This window comes from Loxodonta africana, chromosome 23 (genome assembly GCF_030014295.1).
Source record: "Loxodonta africana isolate mLoxAfr1 chromosome 23, mLoxAfr1.hap2, whole genome shotgun sequence".
Taxonomy (NCBI): domain Eukaryota; kingdom Metazoa; phylum Chordata; class Mammalia; order Proboscidea; family Elephantidae; genus Loxodonta; species Loxodonta africana.
Window position 1 is genome coordinate 74,080,116 of NC_087364.1, and position 19,235 is coordinate 74,099,350.

A 19,235-nucleotide genomic window follows, 5' to 3' on the forward strand; every position below is an offset into this window, starting at 1 on the left:
AACGCAGCCGGAACCCAGAGCGAGACTAACCAGCGTCCTCGGCGCGACGGATATCCCGGCCGCCTCCGCGCGCGGACGCTTCACGCAGCGTGCGCTTCCGCCCTGACGTCAGCACGCACGCCGACGCGCGCCAGCTAGTCCCTGGGCGGGGCCTCCCTGGGCGGGGCCTCCGCGCGCCGGGGTCGGGGTGGGGCTGCGGGGCGCGCCTGTGCTGCAGCCGGGTCTCTCGGGGGCACGCGGGGCCTCCCTGGGCGGGGTCTCCCTGGGCGGGGCCTCCTGGTTCGGGCCTTCTGGGCGGGGCCTCCTGGGCGGGGCCTCCTGGTTCGGGCCTTCTGGGCGGGGCCTTCCTGGGCGGGGCCTTCTGGGCGGGGCCTCCGCGCGCCGGGGTGGGGGTGGGGCTGCGGGGCGCGCCTGGGGCGCAGCCTGGTCTCTCGGGGGGACGCGGGGCCCGGGGCGGCCAAGGAGACTCTCTCGTTAAACCAGGCCCCAGGTCCAGTCACAGAAACAATGAGCTCGCCATGACACCGCGTCCTCCAGTCAGCCCACGGCCCACTGCGGCCCAGTGGATTCCACCCTATAGGACACAGTGGAACGGCCCCATAGGGTTTTCTAGGAGCGGCCGGCGGATTCGAACTGCCGACCTTTGGGTCGCAGCTGAGCTTTAAGCACTGCGCCCCCAGGGCTCCCTAGTTAGGGTTCGCAGACCTTCCTCAAAGGCCTGCAGCGGCGGCTTCAGAAACCCCGTGGCACACGCGCCCCTCACCCCGGCTGGCTCTCGCCTCCCCAGCCCGTCCCCACCGCGCGCGGGACCTGGCACCTGCCAGGGGACCTTGGCGACTGTCGCCGGCCGCGGCCTGACGTCCCAGCCAGCAGCCTGTGCAGGTGGAGCTGGAAACCCTGCCGCCCTGGGTGGGAGCTGGGAGGTCACGGCACCCCAGAGTCTGCGCGGGTCCGCTCTGCGTCCCTGTTCTCGGCAAAGGGGAAGGTGAACCCCACGGGCTCCCGAGGGCGCCCCGAGAGGCCCGGATCCCGGAGTGGGAGTGACGCCCCCGAGAAGCCCGGATCCCGGAGTGGGAGTGAAGGCCCCGAGAAGCCTGCGGCTCCCGGAGTGGGAGTGACGCCCCCCGAGAAGCCCGGATCCCACAGTTGGAGTGACGCCCCCCGAGAAGCCCGGATCCCGGAGTGGGAGTGAAGGCCCCCGAGAAGCCCGGATCCCGGAGTGGGAGTGAAGGCCCCCGAGAAGCCCGGATCCCGGAGTGGGAGTGACGCCCCCCGAGAAGCCCGGATCCCGGAGTGGGAGTGACGCCCCCGAGAAGCCCGGATCCCACAGTCGGAGTGACGCCCCCAAGAAGCCCGGATCCCAGAGTGGGAGTGACGCCCCCGAGAAGCCCGGATCCCGGAGTGGGAGTGAAGGCCCCCGAGAAGCCCGGATCCCACAGTCGGAGTGACGCCCCCAAGAAGCCCGCATCCCGGAGTGGGAGTGACGTCCCCAGAAGCCTGTGGCTCCCGGAGTGGGAGTGAAGGCCCCAGAAGCCTGTGTCTCCCGGAGTGGGAGTGAAGGCCCCAGAAGCCTGTGGCTCCCGGAGTGGGAGTGAAGACCCCAGAAGCCTGTGTCTCCCGGAGTGGGAGTGAAGGCCCCAGAAGCCTGTGGCTCCCGGAGTGGGAGTGACGCCCCGGAGAAGCCTGCGGCTCCCGGAGTGGGAGTGAAGGCCCCGAGAAGCCTGTGTCTCCCGGAGTGGGAGTGAAGGCCCCAGAAGCCTGTGGCTCCCGGAGTGGGAGTGAAGACCCCAGAAGCCTGTGTCTCCCGGAGTGGGAGTGAAGGCCCCAGAAGCCTGTGGCTCCCGGAGTGGGAGTGACGCCCCGGAGAAGCCTGTGTCTCCCGGAGTGGGAGTGAAGGCCCCGAGAAGCCTGTGGCTCCCGGAGTGGGAGTGAAGGCCCCAGAAGCCTGTGGCTCCCGGAGTGGGAGTGAAGGCCCCAGAAGCCTGTGTCTCCCGGAGTGGGAGTGAAGGCCCCAGAAGCCTGTGGCTCCCGGAGTGGGAGTGACGCCCCGGAGAAGCCTGCGGCTCCCGGAGTGGGAGTGAAGGCCCCGAGAAGCCTGTGTCTCCCGGAGTGGGAGTGAAGGCCCCAGAAGCCTGTGGCTCCCGGAGTGGGAGTGAAGACCCCAGAAGCCTGTGTCTCCCGGAGTGGGAGTGAAGGCCCCAGAAGCCTGTGGCTCCCGGAGTGGGAGTGACGCCCCGGAGAAGCCTGTGTCTCCCGGAGTGGGAGTGAAGGCCCCAGAAGCCTGTGGCTCCCGGAGTGGGAGTGAAGACCCCAGAAGCCTGTGTCTCCCGGAGTGGGAGTGAAGGCCCCAGAAGCCTGTGGCTCCCGGAGTGGGAGTGACGCCCCGGAGAAGCCTGTGTCTCCCGGAGTGGGAGTGAAGGCCCCAGAAGCCTGTGGCTCCCGGAGTGGGAGTGAAGACCCCAGAAGCCTGTGTCTCCCGGAGTGGGAGTGAAGGCCCCAGAAGCCTGCGGCTCCCGGAGTGGGAGTGATGCCCCGGAGAAGCCTGCGGCTCCCGGAGTGGGAGTGAAGGCCCCGAGAAGCCTGTGGCTCCCGGAGTGGGAGCGACGCCCCCGAGAAGCCTGCGGCTCCCGGAGTGGGAGCGACGCCCCCGAGAAGCCTGCGGCTCCCGGACTGGGAGCGACGCCCCCAGAAGCCTGCGGCTCCCGGACTGGGAGCGACGCCCCCAGAAGCCTGCGGCTCCCGGAGTGGGAGTGAAGGCCCCAGAAGCCTGCGGCTCCCGGAGTGGGAGTGAAGGCCCCAGAAGCCTGCGGCTCCCGGAGTGGGAGTGAAGGCCGGCTCCCGGAGTGGGAGCGAAGGCCCCGAGAAGCCTGTGGCTCCCGGAGTGGGAGTGAAGGCCCCGAGAAGCCTGTGGCTCCCGGAGTGGGAGTGAAGGCCCCCAGAAGCCTGCGACTCCCGGAGTGGGAGTGAAGGCCGGCTCCCGGAGCGGCAGCGAAGGCCCCGAGAAGCCTGTGGCTCCCGGAGTGGGAGCGAAGGCCCCGAGAAGCCTGCGGCTCCCGGAGTGGGAGTGACGCCCCGGAGAAGCCTGCGGCTCCCGGAGTGGGAGCGAAGGCCCCGAGAAGCCTGTGGCTCCCGGAGTGGGAGCGAAGGCCCCAGAAGCCTGTGGCTCCCGGAGTGGGAGCGAAGGCCCCGAGAAGCCTGTGGCTCCCGGAGTGGGAGTGAAGGCCCCAGAAGCCTGTGGCTCCCGGAGTGGGAGTGAAGGCCCCGAGAAGCCTGTGGCTCCCGGAGTGGGAGTGAAGGCCCCAGAAGCCTGTGGCTCCCGGAGTGGGAGTGAAGGCCCCTGAAGCCTGTGGCTCCCGGAGTGGGAGTGAAGGCCCCGAGAAGCCTGTGGCTCCCGGAGTGGGAGTGAAGGCCCCAGAAGCCTGTGGCTCCCGGAGTGGGAGTGAAGGCCGGCTCCCGGAGTGGGAGTGAAGGCCCCGAGAAGCCTGTGGCTCCCGGAGTGGGAGTGAAGGCCCCGAGAAGCCTGTGGCTCCCGGAGTGGGAGTGAAGGCCCCCAGAAGCCTGCGGCTCCCGGAGTGGGAGTGAAGGCCGGCTCCCGGAGTGGGAGCGAAGGCCCCGAGAAGCCTGTGGCTCCCGGAGTGGGAGCGAAGGCCCCGAGAAGCCTGTGGCTCCCGGAGTGGGAGCGAAGGCCCCAGAAGCCTGTGGCTCCCACAGTGGGAGCGAAGGCCCCGAGAAGCCTGCGGCTCCCGGAGTGGGGGCGAAGGCCCTGAGAAGCCTGCGGCTCCCGGAGTGGGAGTGAAGGCCGGCTCCCGGAGTGGGAGTGAAGGCCCCGAGAAGCCTGCGGCTCCCGGAGTGGGGGCGAAGGCCCCGAGAAGCCTGTGGCTCCCGGAGTGGGAGTGAAGGCCGGCTCCCGGAGTGGGAGTGAAGGCCCCGAGAAGCCTGTGGCTCCCGGAGTGGGAGTGAAGGCCCCTGAAGCCTGTGGCTCCCGGAGTGGGAGTGAAGGCCCCGAGAAGCCTGTGGCTCCCGGAGTGGGAGTGAAGGCCCCAGAAGCCTGTGGCTCCCGGAGTGGGAGTGAAGGCCCCGAGAAGCCTGTGTCTCCCGGAGTGGGAGTGAAGGCCCCAGAAGCCTGTGGCTCCCGGAGTGGGAGTGAAGGCCGGCTCCCGGAGTGGGAGTGAAGGCCCCGAGAAGCCTGTGGCTCCCGGAGTGGGAGTGAAGGCCCCGAGAAGCCTGTGGCTCCCGGAGTGGGAGTGAAGGCCCCGAGAAGCCTGTGGCTCCCGGAGTGGGATTGAAGGCCCCAGAAGCCTGTGGCTCCCGGAGTGGGAGTGAAGGCCCCGAGAAGCCTGTGGCTCCCGGAGTGGGAGTGAAGGCCCCAGAAGCCTGTGGCTCCCGGAGTGGGGGTGAAGGCCCCAGAAGCCTGTGGCTCCCGGAGTGGGGGTGAAGGCCCGAGAAGCCTGTGGCTCCCGGAGTGGGGGTGAAGGCCCCAGAAGCCTGTGGCTCCCGGAGTGGGGGTGAAGGCCCCAGAAGCCTGTGGCTCCCGGAGTGGGGGTGAAGGCCCCAGAAGCCTGTGGCTCCCGGACTGGGAGTGACGCCCCGGAGAAGCCTGTGGCTCCCGGACTGGGAGTGACGCCCCCGAGAAGCCTGTGGCTCCCGGACTGGGAGTGACGCCCCCAGAAGCCTGTGGCTCCCGGAGTGGGAGTGAAGGCCCCAGAAGTCTGTGGCTCCCAGGTTGGGAGTGAAGGCCCCAGGAGCCTGTGGCTCCTGGAGCGGGAGTGAAGGCCGGCTCCCGGAGTGGGAGTGATGCCCCCAGAAGCCTGTGGCTCCCGGAGTGGGAGTATCACCCCCAGAAGCCTGTGGTTCCCGGACTGGAAGTGACGCCTGGGGACCCCGGGAAGGCGTCTGCTCTCCATTCCAGCTCCGCTTGCGAAACGCAGGCCCGGCCACGGGCAGCTTTTGCACAGCTTTTAGTAAACTGGGAAATCCTGTCGCTAAAAATAGCCTTAGGCCGAGAACTTTACAGTGGTAATTCGATTCTGGTTACAGCGATTAGCCTGAATGGATGACCTGAAGCTCACTCACTTTTTTCCTCTGTGCTTGTAGCTAGAAATGCCCACATTTTTCTCAAACACAAAGGAAAAACAATGTACTGGTCTGAACAACTGTAATCTAGAGTTGGAAGGTAAGGCCTTGAGAGTGCATCACATTTCACTCCTACCAGGTTTTTATCCCCTGCTCGAAGCCCTGAGACGAGGGACGAAAAGTGTCATTACCTTTCTCTTACATAGCCAGTTTTAAGACTGAATATATTGAGAAACGCTTTCCCAAGACAGTGTAATTCTGGTACTGGCTAAACACTTCACCTTCTTGAACATAACCTCCTCCACCTTTCCATCCTGGCCGCTTCCACGGAAACTTCTCTCCCCAGTGCTCAGATGAAATATTTAAAATACTGTAACAAACTTTTCAGGTATCCTCAGTTTATTTAAAAACTAATGTCTAGTGTGCCAGTTCCCTGGTTTTGTTGATCTACCATGGTTATGTAAAATATCACTTGGGAAAGCTGGGTTAATAGTACAAGGGAACGCTGCTATTTTTGATACTTACTGTGACTCTTAAATTATCTCAAAGTATAAAGAAAAAACTGATCGATAATGTGTTTCATTGAAGTATTTGGCATCAGTGAAATCACCAGTTATATTTGTAGTGATTTAAGAGTAATATAATTTAACTTATTTGTAAGCTTTTTTAAAAAAATTTTTTATTGTTCTTTAAGTGAAAGTTTACAAATCAAGTCAGTCTCTCATACAAAAGTTTTTATACACCTTACTATATACTCCTAGTTGCTCTCCCTGTAATGAGAGGGCACACTCCTTCTCTCCACTCTCTATTTTCGGGTCCATTCAGCCAGCTTCTGACCCCCTCTGCCCTCTCATCTCCCCTCCAGACAGGAGCTGCCCACGTAGTCTCACGTGTCTACTTGAGCCAAGAAGCTCACTCTTCACCAGTAACATTTTCTATCCCATAGTCCAGCCCAATCCCTGTCTGAAACCTTAGCTTTGGGAATGGTTCCTGTTTTGGGCTAACATAAGGTCTGGGGACCATGATCTCTGGGTCCTTGTAGACTCAGTCAGATCATTAAGTCTGGTCTTTTTATGAGAATTTGGGGTCTGCATCCCACTGCTTTCTTGCTCCCTCAGGGGTTCTCTGTTGTGTTCCCCGTCAGGGCAGTCATTGGTTGTAGCCGGGCACCATCTAGTTCTTCTGGTCTAAGGCTGATGTAGTCTCTGGTTTCTATGGCCATTTCTGTCTCTTGAGCCCATTATTACCTTGTGTCTTTGGTGTTCTTCAAACAATATTTCTTAATGGAAAGCTTTCTCCTTTTAAGGGGTCTTCCAGCATGCTTCTCCAATAGACTGACTAGTGAGGTATTGATATCTTCCCTGACTGTGGAGTCCCTGGGTGATGTAAACAGTTAAACATTCAGAAGGTTGATGGTTTGAATATATCCAGACACACCTCGGGAGACAGGCCTGAGGATCTGCTTCTAAAAGGTCACAACCTTGAAAACCCTAGGGAGCACACTTGGGGTCGCCGAGTCAGAATCCACTTGAGGGCAACTAACAACAACAGGTTCTTGATAAAGCCAAAAAAGTTAACAAACATGGAAGGGAGGAGTAGAGGGGATCTCTTTTCTCCAGCAGGTTACCTCTCTACTCCTAACATTGCTTCCCAGGGCCCTGCCCCTCCCGGGATCTGGCAGTCAGTTACAGAAGAACAGAACTACTAGAGCAATTCCACAACTGCTGTCACTTCCCACTGACTTACCCCCTAATAATATCCAGTAGGTGTGGATGCTTTACTAGGCCTGCCTCCAGCACTTTATAGAAGCATTTCCTTATCAGCAGTTAGTTAAACTGCCAGATTACTTTTTTAAAAATCCATGACTATCTGGAGGCTGGAGAGCAGTGGGGTTAGTGGTTCTGGTCCACAAAGTTGTCTAAGGACATGGATTTAAATTATATATATGCATGTGTGTGTGTGTATTTATATGATTCTATCCTATCTTTTTCAGAGTCAAATTCCAGGTAAATCCTGTAGTGGAAAAACTTACTGTTTCTAAGGTATTTTCTGAGGAAAGTTGTTTTCCACCTACCTACTTCCAAAAATATCAACATTAAAATATGGGAAAACTAAAAACTAAGAGACATAAAGGACCCCCAGTTAGGAAAAGTGAAGCACACATTTTAGTTACAAAAAAGCATTATTGGAAGTGAGTCCAGGCACGTTCCATTAGGAAGTGAAATGATTAAGTTCTTTGTCGGTCTAAGAAACAATGGGATAGTAAGTCTATAATTGTTGTTAGTGCCCTCAGTTGATTCTGATTCATAGCGACCCCATGTGACAGAGTTAGGACTGCCCCATAGGGTTTTCTCGGGTATACAGGTAGTCCCTGACTTAAGACAGGTTTGAGTTAGGATGAACTGCGCTTTCAACCATCTGTTTGTTTTGGAACATCTTATTGTTAGTAATATGTATTATATACAACGTTGCAGCCTGTAATTTGTTGATGTTATCATTCTCAGATGTTCACTGGCAGATGTTTGTCATGTTTACAACCCCAAAGACAAAGATCAGATTTATAAAGATACTGATAATGAAAGGCAATAATAAAGAAAACTAAATATATATATATATTTGACTTACGTCAGAATCAACTTACAATTTGGAATGGAACCCCACCGTAAGTCGGGGACCACCTGTAATCTTTACAGAAACAGATAGTCTTTCTCCTGGAGAGCCGCGGGGCGTCTTCAAACTGCCAAGTGTTTAGTTAGCAGCTGAACGCTTGACCATACCACCAGGGCTCCTTTAGGTTTGTAATTCCGTATATTCTTTTTCAACAGACTGAGGTCCTGATAGTAGACGGTGAGTTCCTCCATGTCTAGAAGGAAATCCAATGATAACTGAAGTTATATTTCTACTGTTTGAACAACTGCAGGCTTCAGATGACAATGGGGAGACAAGTGGAATTATCAGTGGCCTTTTTTTGTGGGGGCTACTGAGAATCATTTTCCTGATGCTGAAATACATTCTCATTCCCTTAGGCTCTGCAGCCTATCAGGGAGCATGTCTTTCATTGTTACTTAAACTTCAGGTGCTTTTATCCTAAAATCATTTCATTCATTTCTTCAGCCATCAGTTACTCACCAATAGACCACAAGTATTTCCCAACCCTGCACTGTAATTTAGGCGAAGAGTAAATGAAGCATAAATTCCTACCTAGAAGGAGACATAGAAGGAGCTACCTTCTTCATAGAGAGAACAGTACACATAAGGAAGAATGCTAATACGGTGACCAATAAGTGAAAAAGCTGTCAGAAAAGAGATAAGTCATCATGGTTAATGTCGCCGGGGACAACCTGTAACCTTAAGTTGCTAATCAAGTTTCTGTTGGCAGCAGAAACCCTAGAGTGTGTGACGTAGCTCTGAGCTGTTTGTCACTTAGCCCTCTGGCAGGTTTACTTCCACGCTCACTCTCCACACACCTGTCTGGCTGCTGTCGTCATTGGAAGTTGACTCACCCTGAAAGTGACTTCCTTGTAATTGGCGCTTAGGCATACAGTGCTTGGATGAAGTCTCTTGGTAGCACTGACTGGCATTTATGACCCCTAGCATACACTGTGACACAGGATTCCATGTGGTTATACATTGTTGCTTAATGGCTTCTTGGGCGTATGTCTTGACTCCTTAAAAATGGGACCGTTTTAGTATTTGCTTTGCATTTTCCATCATACCTGGTAGATGCCGTGTACACAGTAGACACTAAACGAGAACTTGTGAACTGGATTGCGTGCTTTTCTTAGTGCTTTGCATAGGTAGCCTGGCCTTGCCCTTTCCTTTCCACCCATTCTCAAGTGTCTCTTCTACCACCACAGCCCTTTTTTCTCAGTAGAGAGGTACAGGGCCTCCTGTTCTCTCCATGGCACTTTGTAGCAGATCATCCATGTTTCCACTTCTGTTCCCTTCTGTGTCATTCTCCAGTCCCTGGAGAAAGACATTATGCTTAGTAAAGTGGAGAGTCAGCAAAAGACAGGAAGACCCTCAATGAGATGGATTGATCAAGAGTGGCAACAATTGAGAGGATGGCGCAGAACCAGGCAGTGTTTCGTTACGTTGTACATGGGGTCGCTGTGAGTCAGAACTGACTCGACAGCACCTAACAATAGCCCACAACCTCTCCTCCATCAGGCATGGGCTTCAGAACAGGAGGGTTGTTGGAATTTCTATAATCAGAGAGTTGTGGCAGGAGGAAGGGGGCCCATGGAAAACAGTATGGTGTGAAATGTTTTGTTGTCTGGCACAGGCGAAGTGTCTGGGATAGTTTCTGGAGGTCTGTCCAGAAACTGGGCATGTACACTTGAGGGGTAAGCCTAGTGCCGATTTGAAAAACTGAACTGTAAAGCCAACGAAACTGCTGGTTTGTTTTTAGAGTCGTTGAAGATAATATTATCTAGTCCAATCTCTTCTTTTTACACACAAAAATTAAGGTTCAAAGAGGAGATTGCAAATAAATGGTAGATAATATTCGCTGATTTGCATATAATTCAGTCAAGCCACCCTGGGATGGATTCATTCCTTACGGTATTTAATGTCAACTCTTGGCCAACTAGTCTTGGTTTTAGTCAGCAATTCAAGAGTAAGGAGACAGCTTGTCCACAAAAGAGATCACATCAAGGGTGACTTTGGTAGGTTAAACAGTGGCCCTCAAGATACCCAGGTGTACTACTCTCTGGAACCTCTTACTACGGCTATGTCCTTGCAAGAAGGAGGCAGAGGGAGGTTTGGCCCAGGAGAAGGCAGTGCGACCACTAACGCAAGACGTTAGGCTGCTGGCTTAGAAGATGGAGTTTCACTTTTTATTACTGATTGAATTGACTACATTATTGCCACTCTGGCTATCTGTGAAAAAACAGTAAAAATATCGGGTGGTTTACCTAACAGCTCATGTAAAACACCTGGTCCTGGTGAAAGATCCCATTCTCCTGAGTCAAAGTAATTTCCTCCTCTCTCACTTGGGGTGGGTCTGTGGAACACAGTGACAATTTGTGGACATACTGTTGTTATTTGCCTTCAAGTTGGCTCTGAATCATGGCGACCCGTGTGCAACAGAACAAAACATTGCCTGGTCCTGCACCATTTTCATGATCATTGCTGTGCTTGAGTCCATTGTTGTAGACGCTGCATATTTTTTTTTGCGCCTTCCAATCTAAGGGGCGCATCTTCTAGCACTATGTCGGACATCATTCTGTTGTGATCCATAGGGTTTCACTGGCTAATTTTCATAAGTAGATTGCCAGGCCTTTCTTCCTAGTTTGTCTTAGTCTGGAAGCTCCACTGAAACCTGCCTACCATTTGAAATGATATCTGAAATACCAGTGGCATAGCTTCCAGCATCCTAGCAACATGCAAGCCACCACAGTACAAGAGACAGACAGATGGTGCTAACAACATACCCAGACGTCTATATCTGGAAGGACAGGCACCATGCTATCAACTCTGGGGACAATAATGAGATAGTGCTGGTGGAGGATTGGGGAATACGGGAAGGGGCTTTCACTCTTTGTATAGTTTTCTGTCGCAGTGCTTCTCAAACTATAGGGAAGGAATGGTTCTTTCCACCCAGTATGAAATGATACTTTGGTAACATCTAAGAAAAATGAATCACTTTAAAAATGGAATTTTAAAATACATTGAAAAGGCAAGCCTCAATTGTTCATTACTAGATTCAACGGACATAAGATTACTCCATCAAATTGCTATAAAATTTTCTAAACGTTTATTCTCAATTTCTGTACTTAACTGAGAACCGGTTAACAGTTCAGAGATCAGTGCCAATCCATGGCCCACATGTTGACTGGAATTACTATTGGATTTTTTTTTTTTTTTTTACACTGAACATATATTACTTGTATAATTGCAATGAATTATTTTGGAAAAAAAATCTAATTCAGCCTGATAATAATAAAAATAGGTGCCAAGTACAAAAACTCTTCAGAAGATAGAGGAGTGAATTTCATGGACAAAGAAGGTGACATGAAGGGGGTGATAGGTCATCTGAGTTTTCAAGGCCACGTAGCCATCTGTCAGGAGATTGGGCAAGAAGAGTGTTTTTAAACCAAGGGAAAGCCGGAGCCCGGCAGGGAGGTAGCAGATGACTGGGTATTTTGAGAATCCTAGTGGACATCTGCTTCTTTAACTGCCCAGCAGTTCCTCTTCAGTTTTCCCTTTGGGACCCAGAACGTCTCCATTCTCAAAGTATGTGGTTTGGGTGGGCTGACCTCTTCCTCAGCTTGTGAGCTAATCAGCCTCTCCCTTCTCCTTGACCTCTCATAGGACTCTTTGCTGGAACCACTATGAGGGGAGAGGAGAGATGGGCTCGTTCCTTCTGGGCTTGCCGACAAGAGTACGCAAGCCTAGAGCTACTGACTGCCACCCTATCGTGAAAGAGAACTGGCTTGAGAATGGAGCCAGCACAGAACAGAGCCCAGAGAGAGAAACTGGATCCAGTGACTTTATTTTTTACATTCCTGCTTGTAGCCATACCCTAAATTCTACCCCTGGGATTTTCAGTTATGTGAACCCGTAACTTCCTTTTTATTTATTGAATCTTAAAACCCACCTTAACTGAAAGACTAACACATTGAATTTTATGCTGTGCTAGAATGCTGTGTGTGTGTACGTACTAGGGATTAATGTGGTTACAGAGGTGGGAAGCGGCTAGAATAGGAGGGACTGAGAACAGGCCCTCATTTCAGGAGGACCCCAGGAACTGTAACCCAGAAACTCTAATATTGAGAACATGTAGTTACTCAAGCTTTTCCAGCTGTTTTGTTTGTATTATTATTTATTTCCCTCTAACGATCACACAGCAGTAACACTATTATCTAATGTATAACCCATATTCAGCCCCCAGTTTCACAACAACGTCCTTCACAGACTGCGCCCCCACCCCAGGATCCAGCTAAGGATCGCACATTGCATACAGTTGTCACTTCTTTTTAATCCAGAACAATTCCCTAGTTGCTTAGTTTTGTTTTTTATATTTTTCAAAAGTCCAGGCCAATTGTCTTGCAGCATGTCTCTCATAATTAGATTTAAGTTACACATTTTTGGCAAGAATATCCCATAGGTGAAGCTCCATAGACACAGCCAAACTCCCCAAGGGACTGAATTCCTGGGCTGAGGGCTGTGGGGACCATGGTCTCGGGAAACATCTAGCTCAAATGGCGTAACATAGTTTATAAAGAAAATGTTCTACATTCTACTTTGGTGAGTAGCGTCTGGGGTCTTAAAAGCCTGTGAGCGGCCATCTAAGATATGCCACTGGTCTCACCCCTTCAGGAGCAAGGGAGGATGAAGAAAACTAAAGACAAGGGAAAGGTTAGTCCAAAAGGGACCACAACAACCATGGCACAGCCTCCTCCAGACCGAGTCCAGTACAACTAGATGGTGCCCAGCTACCACCACTGACTGCCGTAACAGGGATCACAATAGAGGGTCCCGGACAGAACCGGAGAAAAATGTGGAACAATTCTCACACACACACACACACACACACACACAAAACTTACTGGCCTGACTGGAAAAACCCTGAGACTACTGCCCCTGAAAACCATTTTAGCTCAGTAATGAAGTTACTCCCGAGGTTCACCCTTCAGCCAAAGCTTACACAGGCCCATAACACAAAACGAGACTAAAGGGGCACACCAGCCCAGGCACAAGGACTAGAAGGCAGGAGGGGACAGGAAAGCTGGTAATAGGGAACCCAGGGTTGAGAAGGAAGAGTGTTGACACGTCATGGGGTTGTTAACCAATGCCGTAAAACATATGTGTACTGTTTAATGAGAAGCTAGTTCTGTAAACGTTCATTTAAAGTACAATAAAAAAAGGGAAAAAATTTAAAAATGGACCAAAAAAAAAGAATATAGGTGATGTTGTGGCCTCCATACTTGACCCCGAGGGGCACATTTACTGTTCTCTAATTTTGTCCAATTATTGGTTGATTTTGATAATTTGGTCATGGTGGTGCCCATTAGATTTCTTCATTGTAAAGGTATTTTTACCCCTTCATGATATGTCATTTGTGGGATGACTCCTTGAGAATAAACAGCATTCTTAATATAGACATTACATACATTGTTTCAAAGAAGAAAAATAGGCCATAATGAAATTTTGTAGAGCTGGAAAGAACTATTTCAACAAACCTTTAGGGAGTACCCACTGAGCTATGTTATTCTGGGTAAGACTAGAGTGGGGAAGACCAACCAGTAAACAAATAGTTACAGTGCAACAAATACTAAAAGAAAGGAAAAATACCACAGAAGCATACGAGAGAGTAACTGTCATCCAAAGACCACCTTAAATGTTAGGAAATGGAGGGCCAGAGATACGAAGTAACTTGACCAAGATGTTAGATCTAGCAGCAGAGGTGTTTTTTCTGGTGCCCAGTTCAGGGTTCTCCTCATGACAGCACTCCCAGGCTCCACTGTAATCCTGGTTCTCCAGGACAGGTAGCACATTTACTACAATGAAAACAACGCATGAGACTTTACTACCTAACTGAAAGGACAAGGTGCTTTAGAGGAAATTGTATCTGGGCTGACTTATGTACAGGGCGACGTTAAACAGGATGTAGTCTCGTTTTGCCACAGGGAAGTGTCTTCTTACACTACACAACCGGATGTTACTCATCTGCCACACCACAAAATTACCACAGAACAAGTTTTTTCTTTGCACAAATCAGGAAACAATCCAGAGGTTATTTGCTACTCAACTATTCACAGTTGATACCGAATTGCCTTACAGTTTACAGAGCGCGTTCGTATCCTGAGACTCCGAACAGCAACCCAGTTACCCCTTACAGCGGGAAGCAGAGACCAGAAGGAGGTGCTGTCCGGGTTACTAACACCTCTGCCCTTAGATATAAGAAGTACACAGTTCTACTGACACTCGTGGGGTCGCCAGGGGTCTGGCTGACTGGACAGCAACTGGTTTAATGTGCCTGCTTTTTTAGGAAAGACCAACAGGACTACAGCAGCCTCAAAACCCCAGTGGGACCTGGGGGTCAGGTGGTCCCAGGCAGTTCTGGCGCCTCGTAGGGTTTCTCCTGGGCCCAGCTTTGGACCTGTGGACAGTGAAACCCTAACGTCTTCTCCTCCCCGGGCTGCGGTGGGAGCCCGAGAGAAAAGAGGGAAGGAGAGACGCCGGCAAAACTCCGTCTGCCCCTTGCCAACGCTTCCCGGAAGCGCCGGTCACCGCCGAGGGGATTCTGACTGAAGGCCCGGGCGCCATCTGCCCCGTCCTGCCCTTCGCCCTTCACCAAGGCACCTCACGACAGCCCGCTAGCTGGGGGACACAGGGCTTTCCTTCAGAGAGGGATGATGGCGGCATTTACAACGTTTACGGCAAGGCTCCGTGATGACGGCTCAGTCGCCACAAGCGCCTGAGGCACCACGGCCGAGCCTCCAGACGCGGCTCGGGGGACGACGGCAACGGCGGAGGCTCCAGGAGACGCGAGGCCCTCACAACCGTCGGGAGAGAAGCGCGCATGCGCCGCGTCCCTCTTAGGGACCTCTGACCCCGCCGGCCGCGAGGTCTGACGGGAAAGGCCGCCCACAAGCCGGAAGGACAGCCCGCTCGGGTCGCTGTGCGCACGCGCGGCGCGCCCTCCCGTCGCATAGCCGCGGCCGCACGTCTCCCTCCGCCTGGCTCCGGTGCCGGATCTAGCTCGCCGGCCTTATCCGTCCGTCGGCCTTTCACCCACCCTCGGCCGTGACGTAAGCCTCCCGCTCCGCGCCCGCCGGCGTCGGCCTCTTGTGACGTAAGCAGCAGAGTCCGCTGACGTGCTGGGCGGCGGCTGGGGACGTTTCCCGGCTGCGGCCGCTCCTCCCCGGGGCTGCACCGACGGGGGCGGAATCCCTTGTGATTTCCCGACGCTTGCAATTGGCTCTTTGAACCGTGCCATTTCCTAATAAGGGCGCAAAGGCGAGAAGGGCTCAGCCTAGTGACTCACCGTCCAAACGGGGAGTTCTGCTAAAAGGAAACGACTGCAAAATGTGTGTTTCGGGTTTATCTGGAAGCGTATGGCTGTTGATTGTGCCCGTCGTATAAACGGGGAGGAAGTAGAGTGACAGCCGTAGAACACCTTTACAGTAAAACCTGGGAAACCAGAGCCTGTGTGAGGCTTCTGTCAGAGCAGAAAACCTCAGATATTTTCCACTAAAATGATTACTGCAGCCTAATACACACCCTCTGAAAGCTGGACGCTGTGAGAGGGACAGAATCAGAAAATTATTGGTATTGCAGCCCCAATACCAGGAAGTGCAGATGTGAGAGCCGGTTCCAAGTATTAGAGTCGGAGATGAAGGCTGTCTTCTACTTCCTCTCGCTTTGATTCTGTGTGTGAGTGCTTTCTGCGCATGGCCGCTGTGCTTTGAGTATTTCTTATGCTTTACGTTTTTGCCTTTTTTGTTCTTTTTTTTTTTTTGCCTGTAAATTTTTTCCAGTGAAGAACAACACCCATAAATTTGGAGGACGGTAAGAGATACTAATAAACTCCTTTATTTTCATTAAAATCTGGCAAAGCACACTTTTTTCCTTCCCTTGAGAGGTTTTACTGTTCTTAGTTATCGCTTTAGCTGTTTGTAATTTTGATACACCTTATTAGAATTTTCATAATTCACTCCTTCATTTCTTCGAATTTCTTTCCTTCAAAATTTCTTGTTTGCCCAGAAAATAAAGAAGTGTTTCATGACTTAACACCATCAATGTGTGTACAAAAGCAAATACATTTTTTTCACGTGGTTTTTCCCTTAAATATTTTACTTCAGTGTACTAATTTTATCATATAATGATGTTGATAGTTTTTTTCTTTTCGTTTGAGGTATCATGTTTTTTGAGAAAATAAGTTCCTTAATTTCTATAAGAACATATTTTTTTTTTCTTTTTTAAAAAAGCTTGTTCCTTCACAGCCATGGATAAGAGAGTGAGAAACTTATCTCTGAAAGAAAAGTTTGACGTTGTCAGAATGATAGTGGAAGAGAAAAAGACTGTCAAGGAAGCTGTAATAAAGTTCAAGTGCGGCAAATCACAAATTTACTCAATTATGAAAGAAAAGGATAAAATAATTGAAAAATACATGAGCGGCACCAATGTAAACATCAAGAAAGGAAGGGATGGAAATTATGCAGAAATCAACAAATCTGTTTTTGAGTGGTTTCTTCAAGCCTCTGCCAAAAATGTTCCCATTTCAGGACCTATCCTGCAGGCAAAGGCGAAGGAAATGGCAAAACTTTTAAAAGTGGATGGATTCTCAGCGTCTAACGGGTGGCTTCAAAGCTTCAAAAAAAAACATGGGATCATTTGCAATGTAAGAAAATGCTTTAAGAACTGTGGTTTCTTATTTGGCAGTGGTGATAGTGAACAAAATGAAACAGTTACTGAGCCTGATAACGTCACGCAGATTCAGGATGCAGTAAGTGACATTTATAGTGCTGGTTCGGAAAACAGAATCACTGCTGCAGCTTGTATTGATATTGACAAAGAAATTGCCACAGAAATGGACGATATAAACCTGCGAGAAGTGGTGGACTCCCAACCTAAAGATGGCGATGATGAAGATGGTGAAGACCTGCCCTTAGAGGAGCCCGAGCCTTTAAGTCAAACACAAGTTTTCAACTATATAAAGGCTTTGAAGGAATTTGGAAAAGTTAAAGGAGACCAAGAGTTTTTTGATAAGGCTACGGATTTGGAAATTTGTTTCAACAATTTCATCAAAAAAACAAAACAAGCTAAACAGTTGACGTTAGATGTTTTTATTAAGAAGTGACTTTTACCCATACCTTTGTTTTAACAGTAGATGCACATATGTGCATAACTGTGTATAATTTGAATAAACATACAAATTGTGAAAAAATGGTTTCATTTCTTTTCCAATCCTATAAAATCAAAAAGAAACACTTTCTGGGTGTTTATGAGGTAGGATTCTGGATAGAGAGAGCAATAGAAAAGTAAGACTGTACCCTGTCAAAGGCAGAAAACTATGGAGACCCCAAAAAACAAGGCAGTCCCCTCGAGTTCCAGCTCTCACAGGTTTCACTGTATATGGAAGCAAGGATAAGCAGAACCTAGTTTGCCTTGATGAAATTACTTTTAATTTTCCTTTTGACTGTCCAGGAGTAGCATCTCCAAGCCTGTGTATAAAACGGTTTTGAATTTGTTCGTTCTGGTTTGAACTCTTGCTGAGAATTTGCATTTCCACCCCAGATACACTGAATCAAAATCTACATTTTAATAAGATCCCCAGATAATTCTTATGTATTACCTGGGGGTCTTGTTAAATGCAGATTCCCAGCAGGGGTTTGAACAGAATGAACTGGTTCGAAGCTGTCTCTGGCTGGCTTCTTTAGAGAAGCAAAACCAGTGAAGTGTGTATGTATACATAGAGATTTATCTCAAGGAAATGGCTCACGCAGTTGTAGGGGCTGGCAAGTCTGAAGTCCCTGGGTCAGGTGTCAGGCTAGAGGTTTCTTCTGCTCACGTAGCTGTAGGGGCTGACGAACCCAGGATCAACAGGTGCAGGATCCAGAGATAGCAAAAGTCCATATAGGATACATCCCCAAGGAAACTCCCTTTCAACTGAGTGGCTGGTAGTAATAGATCTCATCACGGAGGTGATTACATCACTGCCAAACTAAGTCATAACTGCCAAACCTCTGAGAATCATGGCCCAGCCAAGTGGACATGCAACCTTAACCATCACAGAAGCTCCAGAATAAAAACCAGCTAACGAGGTGTGAAGAGTGGTTAATTGTTTTGAAAGTTAATTGAAATCCAAATAAAAATCTAAGGTGTATCTGAAGTAAATCAGAGAATTTAAACTTGTAAGGTCTGAAGTTTCAGTCTACATTTTACAGATAAAGAAATAGACCCAAAGATTTCTGTAACTTGCCCAAACCAAAAAAAAAAAGTGTTGCCATCGAGTCGATTCTGACTCATAGTGACCCTATAGGACAGAGTAAAACTGCCCCATAGGGTTTCCAAATAACATAGCTGTGGGTTCTACAAAACTCAAGAAATAGCATTTCTAATCAATCCCTAATCAAACGTATCTGTGATGCATTTTCACAAATGATTTGTCTTTTTTTTTTTTTTTTAACAGAATAAACCGTAGCTTTAGCTGCCCCAAATAATAAAATGGGCTGTCAGTGCTTCCAGGCCACATGGCCATCCTAAAGACTTCAACATGGTGACACCTGTTTCCAGTCTTGCCAGTGGATGTCGTTATTCTCGTTCCACACTTGGGGAACCTGAAGCACACAGGGTCACTTGACTAAGATTATACACCTTCAAGGAGGCTGGGCTTCAGCTCAACCAGATTGGCTTGCTCTTTCCAATTCCCTAGTCTCTGCATGAACATGTAATAGGGAATTAATATCTAATTAAAACGGAATAATAGAATTCACCAAAATACACTAATAAACAAAAAACCAAACCCAATCCATTGCTGTCAAGTCAATTCCGACTCATAGCAACTATAAAGGACAGAGTAGAACTGCCCAATAGAGTTTCCAGTGGTTGGTAGATCCAAACTGCCAATCTTTTGGTTAGCAGCGGAGCTCTTAGCCACTTTGCCCCCAGGGCTCCAAAGATGTATGAATACAAACTGACAAATACGCTCTTTTATTAACAATTTATTTGTTTGGTGTTTGATGTTTATCTTATACTGCCTGGGCAACAGTAACTTATGTAGAAATTGGGAACATATTTCATATTTTGCTAAGGCATTTGAAGATACTCCTGAAGTTTGGTTTATGTTTCTGTTTCCGATATTGAAAACAAATAACTTAAAAATAATCCTTCATTTTATGACATTTTGTAGCTAGATAGTGATAACAGAAAAAATGGTACACTCTACGATCTTAAATCCAAACATTTCTGTCAGGATAAATTGTTCCCATAATGTCCTCCCATCTCCCAGTGCCGTCAAGTCGAATGTCCATGTAATGTTACATGTTTACCCTGAAATCTACAATTCAGAGAAGCATTGTTATTCTATATTGTTCTGTTGTTCAAAAATTCTACCTTTCAGGGTGGTGGTTTGGTGCTGGTTTAACTTTTTTTGATCTTACACCTCACCATAAATTGGGAACCTGAATCCCAGGATGACAGAAACACAAAGC

General features: G+C 50.0%; 1 protein-coding gene and 1 long non-coding RNA gene across 2 annotated transcripts; one reads left to right on the top strand and one right to left on the bottom strand.

The window, feature by feature from the left end:
* Positions 1 to 25: 25 nt before the first annotated feature.
* Positions 26 to 14,733, bottom strand: LOC111752280 (collagen alpha-1(I) chain-like). The gene is made up of 3 exons (XM_064275387.1): positions 14,507 to 14,733; positions 706 to 4,808; positions 26 to 468 (listed from the first exon to the last, which is right to left on the bottom strand). Exons 1-3 carry the CDS (start codon positions 14,731 to 14,733, stop codon positions 26 to 28), a joined length of 4,773 nt encoding a protein of 1,590 aa, XP_064131457.1.
* Positions 14,734 to 14,881: 148 nt separating this feature from the next.
* Positions 14,882 to 18,211, top strand: LOC111752289 (uncharacterized). The gene is made up of 2 exons (XR_002787243.2): positions 14,882 to 15,591; positions 16,011 to 18,211. It is a non-coding gene; the product is annotated as an uncharacterized LOC111752289 (long non-coding RNA).
* The last annotated feature ends 1,024 nt before the right edge of the window (positions 18,212 to 19,235 follow it).